This window comes from Mercenaria mercenaria, chromosome 6 (genome assembly GCF_021730395.1).
Source record: "Mercenaria mercenaria strain notata chromosome 6, MADL_Memer_1, whole genome shotgun sequence".
Taxonomy (NCBI): domain Eukaryota; kingdom Metazoa; phylum Mollusca; class Bivalvia; order Venerida; family Veneridae; genus Mercenaria; species Mercenaria mercenaria.
This window is the reverse complement of record NC_069366.1, coordinates 32,269,488-32,285,176: the sequence shown is the minus strand read 5'-3', so window position 1 is coordinate 32,285,176 and position 15,689 is coordinate 32,269,488. Positions and strand designations below refer to the sequence as shown.

Sequence of the window (15,689 nt, the reverse complement as noted above, 5' to 3'; positions counted from 1 at the left end):
AATAAATATAGCAAGTCTTGCCCACTGCAAACTTGGGTTTGTTTTTGTGTGTAGTTAGGTTAAGACGTAGGTTTTACTTCTGTCCCATGGTAACTTGTGGATGTAGAGGGCAAAATTCAAAACAGTCTCACAGAACACGGCCATAATTTTTCAGTGTTGCGATATATGTGTCACAGTGACAGAGTCATTCCTTTTCATTGAAGCCTATAGAAATTAATCAATAGCAAGACATGTCCTAAAGAGAGCTTGATGTCATTACTGAATTAACTGTGGAAAAAAACTGATATAGAATTTCTTTGCAATTGAATGCTTCTAGTGGAGGTTTAGCAGAATCAAGGCCTTCAGGGTTGTCCAAATTGCGGAAATTTAGACATGGAAGTGGGCATCATCATACAGTATAAGGAGTAGGGGTACTCACACTTTGCATTGCTAATATTTCATAAAGGTGATTGAATCTGACCCAAGTGATATGTCTGCTTAGAGTCAGAATTTTCTCAGTAAGCGGGATGGTAAGATGAATGTAATAAAGTTTTTATTTAGGCCTCATGACATACATACTTGCCCGGTTATGTAGATTTTATGAGTAGATTGTAGGAAGAACTATGTAATGAGTGGTTATTGATAAAGAACAATAGAAATATAACACTAATGTACATACTTTCAGACAGGCATATTCCACTACTAGTAGTGTTTATTTCAATTCAGATTTCTTTTAACTTGATATGCAAAATGCCATTTGAAAGCAGGCATAACATTAAAACTTGAATATGAAAATGTCTTTAAGCTTTGTTAAAACAAATTGTCAAGGACACGCAAAGTTTATAGTCTAAGCTGAAGAAGAATAACACTGCTTTTGAATCACATATTAAGCAATAAGTCTAGTTTGTGTGGTTCAGTCTGAAGTCATTCACAAACTTTAGTTATTTGTATTTGTTTAGTTTTCAGGCGCAGTTTTTAAGAATTCTTAGAATGAAATAGAACTAAACTAAACTTGAAAGGTTTTGCTATTTGCACATTTAATCAATACAATACACTACAGGGATAAGACCGCTCCGCTAGCGTAGTAGTCGAGCGTCCGTTTCGGATGCGGGAGCACTGTACGCGTCATACCAAAGACGTGAAAAATGTAAAAGTAGCTTCCAGAATTAGGAGAAAAGTAATAGGACTGGGCATTCCAATGTCAGTATAATGACAGTATAATGTGACTGGACGGGGTATCATGTCATGTGTGACCTACGGCGTGATACCCAAGTGAGACAGCCACGCACGCATGACACACTGCAGGGATAATATTCCACATTTTAACTGGATCAAATGATTTTAACTCCCTGTATCCAGTTAGCAATCTAAATAATAAAAATTCACTGTAACTTTCAGATCTCAACATGTTTACCCAAAAATTATATGTGAAACTTAAAACTCGTGTACAGTAATAAATTAACATCTACAATACTTCAAAATTGATAAAAATTACTATGATTTTTTTAAGTTAAAAAAAACAACAGTTAATTCATATTCGTATCATTGCTCTAATACTTTTTGGATTTAGGTCATGCAAAACTTATTTGTAGTTCTTAGGAACTACATCATAAAAACTCATCTTTGAGAATAAAAAGATACTTGTACTGAATTGAATTTAAACACAACCTGTTAAAAACATTGCCCTTTGCTTGGGTCTGGAGCTAAGTCTATTATCTCAATAGTTGAAAAAAAAAACCAGGATAGTATTTCCCATTCACAGTATTTGAAACATGTTTTTCAGTAGAACACGTAGCTATATGCTATCGTAATAATGCAAAAATAATCATTGTATGGATGTTTTTTTTTTCACCTAAAGACTGAAACTCTATTTAGACGTTTCCTGAAAAAATATATCCTAAAGTAGGAAAAAGATAATAAAAATATTTGTTAGGAAAAAATAATTACACCTGAATATGCATCGTAAAATTCCATATATTATAATTATATAGTAGCATAACTACTACCTATATAGGTCATGGACTGTGGAAACTCTGTACACGTGAAGTTTTACAAGATATGATTGGGCATGTGGAGATTTGACATTACATTCAATATTTTGACAAAATAGCTTCTATATTGTAACAGTAACGAAGTACTCTAAAAATGGGTTTTTTGTGAGTGTCAGTCATTTCTAAGTTGTTTTTTTATGTTTTATTTGTAAATGCAAAAAAAAAAAAAAAAAAAAAAAAAAAAAAAATAAATAAATAAACGCTGGAGTAGATGAAAATAGCTGAATCTCACAAATAAATAGCTTATAGCAGGATAATTAATTTTAACGGACAAATATAACTTTAGCAGATTCCATTCACTCGAATCAGTAAATTCATTAAAAACATGTAAATTAAGGTAGATTTTAAGTCTACCTTTAAATGTACTACTTTTGAAGACACAACGAATTGTATTCTAGGGAGTGGTATAATTTTGACGCAAGCTATTTAAATATTTAAATAGTAAAAATAAGTATAAAAAATGAAAAATAATCAAATATATACCTGCCATTCAAAAAGTCAAAATGAGAAGAAAGAAAGAACTTAGAAAATTTTTGTAAAAACTGCTGATCAATTTGTAGTGTCCTTACAACTAGTATTAATTAATATGGAGCTACACTCTTGATTCTAACTGGTTCATATGTACACTGATATCATGGCGGAAAACCAGGAAAAGGGTAATCTAATTATTATCATTATTTGTTTATTTAATATGAACTTTTCAGAAGGTTTTATAACATTTTGTTGGTAAAATTTATAACTTGATTCTGTTCTTCAATTTCTTAGTTATTCAAGCGGCCAATACCATTGTATTACATGCGGCTTGGGATTTTGTTACCAGAATAATGTCTATTTATACTACTATACGTGAAAAAGTTGAAAATCGCTTTATGATATATTTGCATGTTACTTTGCAAATTTTACAATATGTATATCATTCATAGAATAAAATTATATCAACAGTAAAACCTGAATTCCTACCATACCCCAAAATGGTACATACGGAAATGGCTGTAAAGCTGGATGCCATTTTATTTCTTATTATTGTTTCCGGAGGTGTCTGCGGGGCAGACATGTTTTGTGGATCTGAGATTTTTTGTGGAAGCACTGTTGTTGTTAATTCAATTTGGCCTAGCAACCATGAAGTCTCCAAAGTAGATAGCTGATATTTATTTTCTGAATCGAGCTGGTGGTTTTGACAAGAGACTACTTGATTTACACACGTATACCCTGTTGGCAGCAAAGGTAACCATTACACAGAAATCAAATGTAGGGCAAGCCTTAGTTTTGGTTAGAATTTAGTGACGTGAAAGTAATTATGACCAAATCAAGGCAAAGATATCAATGTAACTGCCGAATTGTTTTATTGCATTTTCATTTTTTACGTATCACACTGAAACAAACCCAAAAAGTAAACAATAATAGACAGATAGATATTCCGTTTTCAATACTCATTGAAAGCGATATCCTTATGGCAACAAAAGAATCATGTGGGTTAATGGACAGCGGCAGGTTCAGACTGATAAGCAAATTAGATAATTATTTTCGTATAGACCTTTTTACACCGAGCTAATTACTAAGCATCGAGAAACAACTTTTGCGCATGCGCACTCAACGTAGGGCGAAAAGACATGACTGCACAATATCAATTACGTTAGAGTTATACTGTATTTCAATCTATTCGATAAATAATCAGTTTGTTTTATAGTAAATATCCACTGAAAGTCAAAGGTAAATAGATGTAGATCTTTGCAAACCTACATCTGATATATTTTAACTAATGCGCATTGTCTTTGATGATATATTGGATTAATAAACATTTTTTCAGCAATGTTGTTCACGACAATTTCAGGTTAAGAAAAATGAAAAGAAAAGCTTTTTTCCATGAATTAATAAAGTTTTTGTTCTATGTCCTTACATGATCTCACATAACTTACAACCTGTCGCATAATTGAAATATAATTAAATGTCGCAGTTGAAAATAAAATGTTCAATTAATAATGTTCAGCCTTTGATTTTTTTATCCAATTATACTGATCAATTCATTCCGAATGCAAAGAAAAAAAATAAAATGAGTAAACAAAAACCATAAATAGGATAAAAATCATCTTAAAACTGTTTTTTTTTTATCATTATTTCTATTGATTCTTCGAATTTGAAAGCTTTTATATGACAACATCGAATTGGTTCGGATGCGTTCTGCATTTACATTCTTCATCTGTTCTATTTTATGCAGAATTCAAGTTTATCATAATTATTCTATTAAATTACTTCTGCTCACGATACATCTCCGATATGAAAATGATCTAGCATGTAAATAAAATAATTAGAGATTTATATTAAGTGTTTTCCTTCAGTGTGTAGTTTTAGTCCGTGATTTGATTCATATCTTACGAACTTAGATTTTTTGTATATTACACTTTTATAGTTTTAAATGAAAATGTCCATTAAAGTTATTATTATTGAACTTAAAATACTAGGTACCTCGTAAAATGTTTATTTTTGATTCACAAAATGGCTCCACCACGTGATATATTAATCCGAGTGCGTTCTTATGGCATTAATTGATGACCGAATGCTTTTGTAAAGTACATCACATCAAAGCCACCTTATATGCTTCAGTAAATTTTATGATCCGCTCTAATTAGGGGACACCTCTGAAAGGATCCGGTGTCCTATGTTTTATCATGTCATTTGCATAATAGTTACGTAACGATTTCCGGTAGATCACTTAAAGGCCTAGATTCACTACTATATCAGTGTCCCCCCCCCCCCCCCCAGTGGAGTTGAAAGAAATTAATTTTTCTTCAGTGAATGTGGAATGATAATAATATTAATTATTATTTTGATATTATATAGATGATAATAAGTATTACTTTAATGTTATAATAATGATAATAATAAAAATAATCATAATAATAATTATTATTGTTATTATTACTATTATATTACATAAAGGATGATTAAAGATACAGTAAAAATATTGAAAATAATAATGATAATTAAACACAAGTGTAATGAAAACTTCAGGAGTTCTTTGTGCTGACAAACAATATTTTTCTAATTGGAAACTGGGTTTCTTGTATTCATGTAATGAATATTATTTGAACTTAAAATTATTGTGTTCCATCTACACTGAATTTTCATTTTCAGTATGTTGCCAAAAGTGACTTTTTTCATGCTTTGCTTTGTAACTTTGAAATGCACATACTGTTTTCAATTTTTAGACAAATGTTATTTACAGTATTCTGCAAGCTTTAGATGAGTGAAAATGCCAAAAAAAACAAAAAAACAAACAACTAGTATAACTTTAAAAGTTATCATCAATTTAAGATAAATTACATTGTTTCAACTTCTCACTAATTGATACACTTGTAAGGTAGACTGAATCTCCAATAAACATTGACCCTTGTTAATTGGAACCATACTGTGATGGTCATTAGCCCCCAACTGTGCTGGTGAAGACAGAAATCCCTTGGCCCACTACCAAAATCTAGGCCTTTAAAACAGCATTCTCAGTGACATATGGAGCCGCGACCCCTAAGTATGTAGAACTAGATATCATCCAGGTCGGAGAAACATATATACAACAACTATTTGAAGCTGTGGGAAAAATAGATATAATGAAAACTATGACATTTTTTTAAATATGAGGAACAAGTTTTATTTGTATGAAGTGTGGAAATGGACTGGATATGCTTGTTCTTTTCTGACGAAAATATGAATAAAGCAGCCTTTTCAGGTAAGATATGATTAAAAAACATACATGTCTTTAATCAAAGCATACTGTATAATAAATTACTTGACTGAAATCAACCTTATAGTGGCAAAACAATTCGTAATAAAATAATGATTTTATGTAGGTTTTCTTATCGTTGAAAGTTTTTTTTTGCCACACGTAAAGAGCGCATGCGCGTTAAAATCAAAACATCCGTGGAATTTGCATAGTTACCGTGGCTTGGGTAAAATGGTCTATATCATATTTCAGTTGATGTGTACAAGGTTCCGACGATACATGAACCAAGTGTTAAAGACCTAGCAAGCATAGCGCAAAATAATGGTCTACATTTTAGAGACGGAGAACTAGAGGAGCTACAAGGTACAGATGTTCAGTATGTTAAATATGCTAAATCAGTATTGTTTATATTGTATACTTTGTAACAGTAACTAGCCAAAATATACTTAAACCTGTAGATGCACTTGGATACCAGTTCTCTTGAAGTTATTTGGCGAATTTTTGTTGAAATAAAACGACACGTCTGAAATTATACATACTGTGTCGTATTTTTTTCTCTTAAGCGAATGATTGTACAGCATTGCTGTAATTCTTTCCACAATTCGTACAAAATGGCAAATCCTTTTCCATATTTTACCGTATATCCTATTCTATTAGACTCGGCCTAAACCTGGATTGCATGCAGGGAACAGTATCTGCTCATTAAGTTAAGTTTGGAAACGAAATAAATCAGAATGAAACTTGACCTTTTGGTAGCGTACAAAAACACAGTTGGGTATGCATATGGAACCAGTGGTCAAGATTAGCATAACAAAATTTTGCGGTATACTTTAAAAATACTGCATACTGGCTCAGTGTTCAAGGGCGTCTGTCTTTGTCATATTTTAATGTTCAAATATTGAGGTGCAGCGATTAAAACTCCATTGATAGCGTTTTCTTTCTTTTCTATCTTTTGAATCATTTGATCAAAGTCAATGTCGTTGTTTTAATTTTTGGATATACTTTCTCGTTTTTTCTTCTTCAAAATTTCATGGTGGCTGCGTAGTCTAAGCATTGGTCGGTAGCATCTTTTTGACTTTCACATTTTTAGGTGCAACAATTCCACTTCCGGTGGCAATGGCATAATAGGAAAATAACAATCAAGGTTTAGGCCAACGTTACTCAATTCTGCGGTTTAAAAAGCTAGTTTCAATAGAATTCCCACGCCCCTAACTTATCTTTTGCTTTAATATACCTGTCAAGAGCAGATAAATTTCATTCTGAAACTGATCAAAAGTTAAGTGTCCTATAAGGAACTGGTATCAGTATGTTTTAGAACTTTATGTAATAGTAATACGTGTATGTAATTTATTTTAACAATAAACGTCTATATGAACATGAATAACTACTAAATAAATGGTAGTAGTACTTGTCATCATACAATGTTTTAGCAACACATGTAGTGTAAGAGAATTTCAATTGTAAGAAACATGCCTTCTGATTGATCAAAGTCAGTACTCTTCCTTCGATACTTGTAATATCAGTCTGTCATAATACGGATAATGTTGGCTATCTACAAAAAGCTAGAATACGACTGGCTTGTTTCTCGGCAGAATTGAAAGTCATGTTGCTTATTTATTTGCCATTAACACTTTTGTTCAATAGTGATGGTGGCAGGCTATGGAGGAAAATAACTGCTCCGAAAGCTCCGTTTCTGTTGGTCACCTTGCAGAAGCCGAACGTGTTAAATATTTCATTGTGTTTTGTTGCCGGCTTCATAACTTTTTTATGGCAAGTTTGAAGATTTCACTAAATTCTACCGAAATACCGTTTCGCTGAAAAGAGCTAGCTTAAACCAAATATGTTCCACAAATGTAAGAAAATTATACTTCAATTCAATTTAGAAAGCCCAAGAAAAAATATATGAATTACTAAATCTTGTTAAATATAATCATTAGTTGTTTTTGCCGCAGGATATATATCACAGACACTGGTTAGACGATACCAAACAGTGAACGACCTTATTGCACCTACACTTCCCGTCAGATATCCCAGAACTCCTGGGTACAGACCGGAACCGGAAGACAACCTCTGCAACGCTTGGTACGATAAATAACCTGCACATTAGCCGATAAAACGTATGGGGGAACTTTGTTTGCTATGCGTATCTCTTTGTAGGCCTATATGTAAGTCTGCCTAAAAGCTCCGTGACGTAATGCTGTCAATTTGACTTTTGTGGAAGAAACTGAAAGAACTAGTTAACAATGGTTTAACCATAGTATTTTCTAAAACATTGAAAAAAAAAAAAAAAAAAAAAAAAAAAAAAAAAAAACCATTAGTCCATAATTGGGGCATGAGAGACATTACACATATCATTCCCTCTCGTGAAAAGACTAAACATTCAATGTAAGTAAGATATCATCTGGCATGGCTGCATTCAATATTTTCAAACGATCTTTAAAACGACGGATTTTTAAAAAGTCTGTAAAAAGAGATACATTCAAAACTACCTTTAAGAACAGTTTCTCGCACAAAATAACATCATGCTTTAACGCGACATTTTACATATATTTCTCCGTGCAGGTATTGGAAATGTGACATAAAAGGTGCCGCTGAAGGTATTCTGAAAGGTAAAACTGTAGGAGTTAAGGACAACAAATGTGTTGCTGGAGTGCCTATGATGAATGGATCAAGGGTCATGGAAGGTTTTGTTCCCGATATAGATGCTACTGTGATAACAAAAGTCTTGGATGCAGGTAAAATGAATGTACCTTAAGATCATTTGTGCAAAAAGCATTAAATGGAATATTTGTTTTCGGTATCACTGATACTTACCGGCGACATTGTGAAAAAAACCCTACCCTACTGTTATTCAGTAATTGTATTGTTATTCAGCCGATGAGGCAAAACAAGAGAAATGTTTAAAAGTATCAGACGCATGCTTCTATAATGAAAGCGGACACAGTGGTCCAGTGGTAAAACTGTCTGACTTCGAAACAAGGGTCGTGATTTTAAGTCCTCGCTCCTCTATCTAATAACTAACATTGTGAGAAGAGTCCTGTCTATGGATGCTTGACAGTGTGTACGCACAAAGAAACGAGGGAAGCTTCTGGTATTGGAGCGTCTTCTGTATCTTGCACTAGCCTCCCAATTCTGACACAGTTTCTGCCCACTTGAAATAAAACATGGTTTGAATATTTGACTATCACATTTAGTCACCCACAGATTAAAAAGAAAAACATTGATATCTGGGTTCAAAAGTCAGATCATTAGGTAATATCATAAAATATCATCTTAAGCACTTCAGAGGCCACAATATGTTCTCGCTCTTCATAAAATATTGTAACAATACTTGCCTATGAATTCTAAGACATTGGAGAAAAAACACTAGATCACCAGCCACAATAAACATGGGGTTGACCGGCTCTCTTTTCCACCATTTTGAACCAAATCACATGCGTATGAAGAATACTCTCTAGAAGGCCACAAACAGGCAAAACAGGGCTTATCAAAAAGTCATGTTATGCATATTCAGACATTCTCATTCTGTCAAATTGTACATATCTCCTCTATTAAATTATGCCATTTAAAAATTAAAAATTCACCAATATTCACCATCAAACAGAGGAACTTTTTTCCGCGTAACCACTTCCTTATTGTGGCCAACCAAGGGAAATAACTGTGATCTTCTGCCAATTTTCTGGGAAAAGCACTATGTCAGGTCAACGAATTGGGGTATCATGTCTCTCTTTTTTATAACATGGTTCTTAGAGCGAGACTACAATAAACATAACTTATTTTATGATTGTTACTTCCGTCGAAAAATAGCTTACAAAAGATTTTTCGTACAAACGTATAGACAAACATGAAACAAGCCTAAAATAGATCAGGTCATTAAGGAACGGTTCCTTTATAAGTCATTGCTAATTGTTCATCTTTTAGGAGGACGTATTATTGGAAAAACTAACTGTGAACATTTATGTTATGGCGGTACTAGCTGGACTAATGATACTGGCCCAGCTTTAAATCCCCATGATAAATTCAGAGTTTCTGGAGGCTCGAGTTCAGGATGTGCAGTGGCGGTAGGTCCCATTCACATCTTATGATCATTGTACTATCCATCAGTGTTGCTCCAATCTCACAGTCAGAGGTCAATTGTTTAATCTAGTTTTGTTGAAAAGGAATGGTGTAATTAGGTGTGGTTTAATAGGGGAGGGGCGGAGGTTGAGGTATAATGATGATAAGAAGACATTCTTAGGCATTGAAACAGGGTTACGGTGATACTAATATACAATAAAAAGTAACATAATGTTGAGAAACAAATAGAGTGGTGTAAACTGTGTATTTTAGTGATTTAGTGATGTAATTGCCGGGGTCTATTTTTTTTTTTTTGGGGGGGGGGGGGGGGGGGGGGGTGGGGGGGGGAGAGGGGTTAAAATTGGTAGAAGTCTTTCGGATAAGGGTTATGACATTAATAAATTATATGAAGTCACATACGGAAACGAAACAATTTTTTTTTCGGGAAAGGGGATGAAGTCAGGATGTTATGGAACGAGTTATGGATAGAAAGGGTGTGCACGGGAAGCACTACTTAAAAAAAAACCAACAACAAATAAAATACAAAAAAAACAACAAAAAAAAAAAAAAAACAACAAAAAACAGCACAACAGTTTAACGTAAAATAAGAAGTTGAAAAATATTCACAAGATGGTGGGGAGATACAAAGGAGGAGTGTGGGGAAGGGTTAACTAATTTCGGAGTAATTGCATGACAATGAAGCAGTATTAAGTAGCATAAGTGAAAACATGTCTTTTCAGGAGTTTGTAGAAATCGGGGTACTCTTGGACGGGGTTAGGGTGGGTGTAGTGTGTGTGTGTGCGGGGGGGGGGGGGCTAAAACTGATGTCAAAGATATTAACATATCTTTTTTGCTGTCTCTCCATAATAAGGTCTGCAACGGCGAAGTGCACGTAGCCATCGGTGCGGACCAAGGAGGATCCATTCGAAGTCCGGCATCATGGTGTGGTGTAGTTGGACTTAAACCCACTTGGGGGCTTGTACCTTACACTGGAGCTGTTGCTATGGAAATAACAATTGACCATTTCGGTCCGATGGCGAGAAATGCGTATGACTGTGCACTTTTACTGGAGGTAAGTGTTCGTCACATAGACACCAAGCGTATGCGACTGTGCACTTTTACTGGGGGTAAGTGTTCGTCACAAAGACACCAAGCGTATACGACTGTGGACTTTTACTGGAAGTAAGTGTTCGTCACATAGACACCAAGCGTACACGACTATGCACTTTTACTGGATGTAAGTGTTCGTTACATAGATACCAAGCGTATGCGACTGTGCACTTTTACTGGGGGTAAGTGTTCGTCACATAGACACCAAGCGTATACGACTATGCACTTTTACTGGAAGTAAGTGTTCGTCACATAGACACCAAGTGTATACAACTATGTACTTTTACTGGAGGTAAGTGTTATATATGTATGACTGCGCACTTTTAATGGGGACAGGTTTCTGTTGTATAGAAAATTCAGTCATGTATTATTTCTACGTCGCATGATTTCTGTCTTTTGGAAACTTCTTTAGAAGTTTTAAACTGCGTTTATATTATGATTCAAAATTAATCAGCAAGATCAAATTTTCGCCCTAGTCATGTCCGTATATATACCGACAGTGCAAATTCCGTAGTGTGAAGGTTAAGATATTCAATTTCATAGATAAACAGTAATTTTATATATAAACAAGAGTTATGTCAATATTGTACAGCCATATGTCCCCGGAAATGCTTAACAAAATAACATTATTAAGTATAAAAACTAATAATCGGACATATATCTCCCAATACTATGCGCATGTCCGCTTGATACTGATGGTATATAAACCGTAGGATGAGCTGAGCAGATTTGGTTGTGATATTGTAAGTCCTAGAAAGGACATATTTCAGAAATGAAATCAAACATGAAACTCACAACTATATGCGCATATCCTCTTGAGACTGATGATGATGATGATGATGATGATGATTACCAATTCCGTTTATGATTCAGATTAAAACTGTAGGGAAATTGAATAAACAAGACATACGTGCGTATGGATAACTCAAATACTTAATGCCTACAGGGTCTCTGACGTCCATGGCAAAAATCAGTGTGTCCATTTTAACTGATCTTTTTTGCAATATTGTCTAAAATAGTGTCTCTTTTCAGGTAATGGCCGGTTACGACGATGGGCTAGACCCGCGACAGCCGCGTGACTTACAGGTGCCCGAATACACAGACTATGTACGTATATTAGAAAACATCATAAACCCGCGAAAAGAATCTCATCTAGCAGACTAAAGACTCGGTCAGGCATTTTTGGTAAAACTCTGTCTCTCTGAACTGTGTTATAATGTGTATTTTGTGTTTAAAATGTTGATTTTGGTATTACAGTTAAAGTTTCAGCATTACACAAAAATTAATCAAATAAGTATATTTCAGTTCTATTTAATTTCCATTTAATATACATGTTATTATCAGACGCCAAATTTCTAGAAAACCCATAAACGATAGCTTTAAGAGATATGGATAACTGAGTATTTTTGCGTACTATATATAGGAACTTCAGAAAACTTTACATTTTTTCATCACACTTCCAGCTGGATGGAAACATAGAAGGTTGGAAAATAGGCTTATTATCCGAGGGATTCACCGGATGTGACGATGACGTACAGGCTGTTGTCCGAGGCGCAGCAGAAACCCTCGGGAAGGCGGGCGCAGTTGTCGAGGATGTCTCCATACCCTTGCATACTCATGGTAAGATATGTGTGTTTTGTCAAATCAGGGTTATCTTGCAGTTTATTTTATAACCGTTGAAAATTAATTCATTTCGTAAGAATTTTCTTATCTTTTGTAGAGTTCTGTTTCTTGTGCTCCCAAAACCAACTTGGAGACACATTTACCTTCGTCAGTATGTTCCGATGCCAGTCCGTCCTCCCGGCATTTGAATCTTGCAGTCTCAAAAATTTGACCTACAGTCATCAAACATTACAGGATTGTAATTCAGCATGTAAATGTGGACACCACGTGAATTGTTTGGGATTTCTCTAAGTTAGGTTAGAGTTATAGAGTTATGGCTCTTGACTTAGCCAGAACTTTGCATAAAAGACCAAAACGCTATAATATGAATGTTCAAATTTGCATTTTAAGGTATAGCAATTTGGCAACCGATAATGACGAATGGAGCTTATAGGTGTATGTTTACAGGAAACGGTACATCTGCCTGCTAATTTTGTATCCGAAACATTTTCCCGTCTTTACCAAGTATCCAGCATTTTTATTGGTCAAGATACGTCACATGCTGACTTGATAAATTCCATATCGGTTTAGTGATCGTCGCATTGTGTCAAAAAAATAACAAAAACAACAACACCAACAAAAAACGGCATCCAAATAAAGTAAATACGGGAAGTCAGCAAGATACCAAATAATAATCGTTACAGGTTGTGTTGAAGACTGGGTACGATATACTCTCTCTTTCCTCGACAACGTATATATTCAAATAGGTGTGCAGATTTTGGGAAATTATCAACACAGTTCGAACCGGTGTTTGCTTACTCAAAATTTTATTAATTGAAATGTTTACATTATTTGATTTTTTTTGCACATTGTAGAAATTAATTTAACTGCAACTGAAAAACGGTACATATGATAAGTAACAGTAAGCGTGGCTTTATTTTATAGATCTATAGATATCATGAAACAAGAACGCTGTACAGCTGATAGTACTTTGACTTGATTTTAACTGCTTAACCAATTTAAAAATGAATGTGGACCTTTAGTAAGTTTTCATTACAGGAAGGCAAAGGAAACAAACAACTACATGATATTTCGCGTATAGAATACATTCCAGTATGCAGATTTTAATGGAACTTTCTAAACATGTAGATTAACATATTTCTGATTTTGTCACAAAACATGTAAATATGAAACTGTACAATGTATTGACAGGCGTCGGTCATCATTACAAAGGGTACTATGCGGAATCTATGATGACAAAATTGTCACAAGGATATAAAATGGACGCGAGACATTTGTCAGAACCTGTGAAGTCGGCTGTTCTTTTTGCAGAATACATCGAAAAGGTAGGCTTAGTATATTCTACTTTAGTTCCTTTTTTAAAATTTCAGTCTACATGTTTTTGTTTGTTTCTTATATTCTCTTCGGGCATGTACATGTTTTAGGCATACAATACAGATAGGCACCGGAAAATAGATATCTAATGAGGTAGTAGCCCAGAACAGACTTTCAATATAGGATGACTTCATATTGTACAATATTTGGAAAGGCCTTAACGATTTTGTCATATGAAGAATTAACAAATAATTTTAAAAGGCCTTCGAGTGGTTTATCGTCTAATTTACCACGGTTCAGAGTTCAGATGCGTAAGAATTAACCACGAGGGCGTTAGCCCGAGTAGTTAAATACTGAAGCATCTGAACAATGAACCGTGGCGAATTAGACGATAAATCACAAAAAGGCATTGATAGTTTTCATTCTGACATGCTCATTGACAAATTTACTAAAAAATATGCTGGACTTCATTTACCCGAGGAATAATGTATCGGGCGTAATGCGGCATTTTGACGTCATAATTGACCTCATAATGCTCTCTTACCGGTCCGCGCGTCAACCGTTGTTTATCGCAGAATATACAGAGCTTGATTGCCTTCTTTGTTTAACTGGAAATCAATTCGAGCAATGTTAGAATAAATAATGAATTTTCAGTAGTCGGTTTGACCGGCTATGTTTGTAAACATGCAATATTGTTATTATACGCACATGTTTGAAGTAAAGGTCAAAGTCAAACGAATTTAAGTAGCTGACTATTCTGCCATAATCTTATTAGAGAATCTACCAAAGTAAAGTAAAACCTGTGCAATACCATACTATATTTTGTACAGTGGGAGGATATCCTGACCAATCGGAATTCTTTCATTTAGTTTTCATATAATTAAAACTTTATTGTTCGATGTCTATAAAATGAGCTACTAGATATCTATTATATTGATTTCTTTGAGATAATAGAATATATGGCCTATTCTAAAGTTTCTGTGGAAAGAGTGTAGACTAGATCTGCTTGTGTAGTAAATCTGAGATAGGCCTACACATTGTGTGGTGCTATGTGGTTGAGTTTTGTTTGTTTGTTACTTTCATATTTTCAAAGAACTATGGCAACAGGTTTTATGGACGAGCACAAAAACTTGAATATGAAACTAACGCAAGCTTATGACGACGCTCTGTCAACTTATGACGTCATAGTGATGCCGACGCTGCCTTTTACGTCACCTTTACTGCCTTCAAGCAAATCTTCTATAACAGGTCTGGCCTTAAATATTTTTGACGTGTCACATTAAAAGTACTGCTAGAATACATTTATTTCTTCCCGAATATCTTGATTTACCACAGCTATGGGTTAAATGTGTACTTTATTAAATGTGTTTTAACTAGGTTCTAGTCTGAGTATTTCTCGGTATTTTATAGAACAAAGTTACACACCAAGTGATACAAACTACATGTAGTAAAAACCTTGGCGTTGTTTAGTTTAATCTTGAAACATTTACAAAGTACATGTATATGGATTTTGCAGGATCCTAAATTTATTTTTTTAAGAATTCGTTGTACGAACTACTGTGATTAAAAAAGTAATGATGACTATAAATGATTGTTATAAATTTTGATCAACATACTTCTTTCATGTGATGAAACCATCCAGATGACTTGTTGAAACATGGTCTTCCTACCCGGTTGCATGCCTGAGTCTGAAAAAAAATCTCGGAGGGGTATCTGGTGTCCTTCACCATGATAAGGTGGATTGTCGCCATATGTATGACCTATAATTTTGCCGATGTGACGATAACTGCCCCCTCACTCATCCCACAAAAAAAGTAACGAGTAGAGGAAGAAAAAAAAAA

At 34.3% G+C, this 15,689-nt stretch overlaps 1 protein-coding gene across 1 annotated transcript; it reads left to right on the top strand.

The window, feature by feature from the left end:
* Window positions 1–2,662: 2,662 nt before the first annotated feature.
* On the top strand, window positions 2,663–15,090 carry LOC128557667 (amidase-like). Its single transcript, XM_053545560.1, has 11 exons — window positions 2,663–2,686; window positions 5,998–6,108; window positions 7,698–7,827; window positions 8,308–8,480; window positions 9,667–9,806; window positions 10,673–10,873; window positions 11,944–12,018; window positions 12,375–12,531; window positions 12,925–12,987; window positions 13,726–13,859; window positions 14,942–15,090. Exons 1-11 carry the CDS (start codon window positions 2,665–2,667, stop codon window positions 15,005–15,007), a joined length of 1,272 nt encoding a protein of 423 aa, XP_053401535.1. The 5' UTR covers window positions 2,663–2,664; the 3' UTR covers window positions 15,008–15,090.
* The last annotated feature ends 599 nt before the right edge of the window (window positions 15,091–15,689 follow it).

Bases quoted from the DNA above. Each gene is read 5' to 3' on its own strand.
- LOC128557667 (XM_053545560.1), top strand. From the start codon at position 2,665: ATGGCGGAAAACCAGGAAAAGG. The intron at 12,019-12,374 runs GTACGTATATTA...TCACACTTCCAG, and splicing joins TGCCCGAATACACAGACTAT to CTGGATGGAAACATAGAAGG. The intron at 12,532-12,924 runs GTAAGATATGTG...TTGCATTTTAAG, and splicing joins CATACCCTTGCATACTCATG to GTATAGCAATTTGGCAACCG.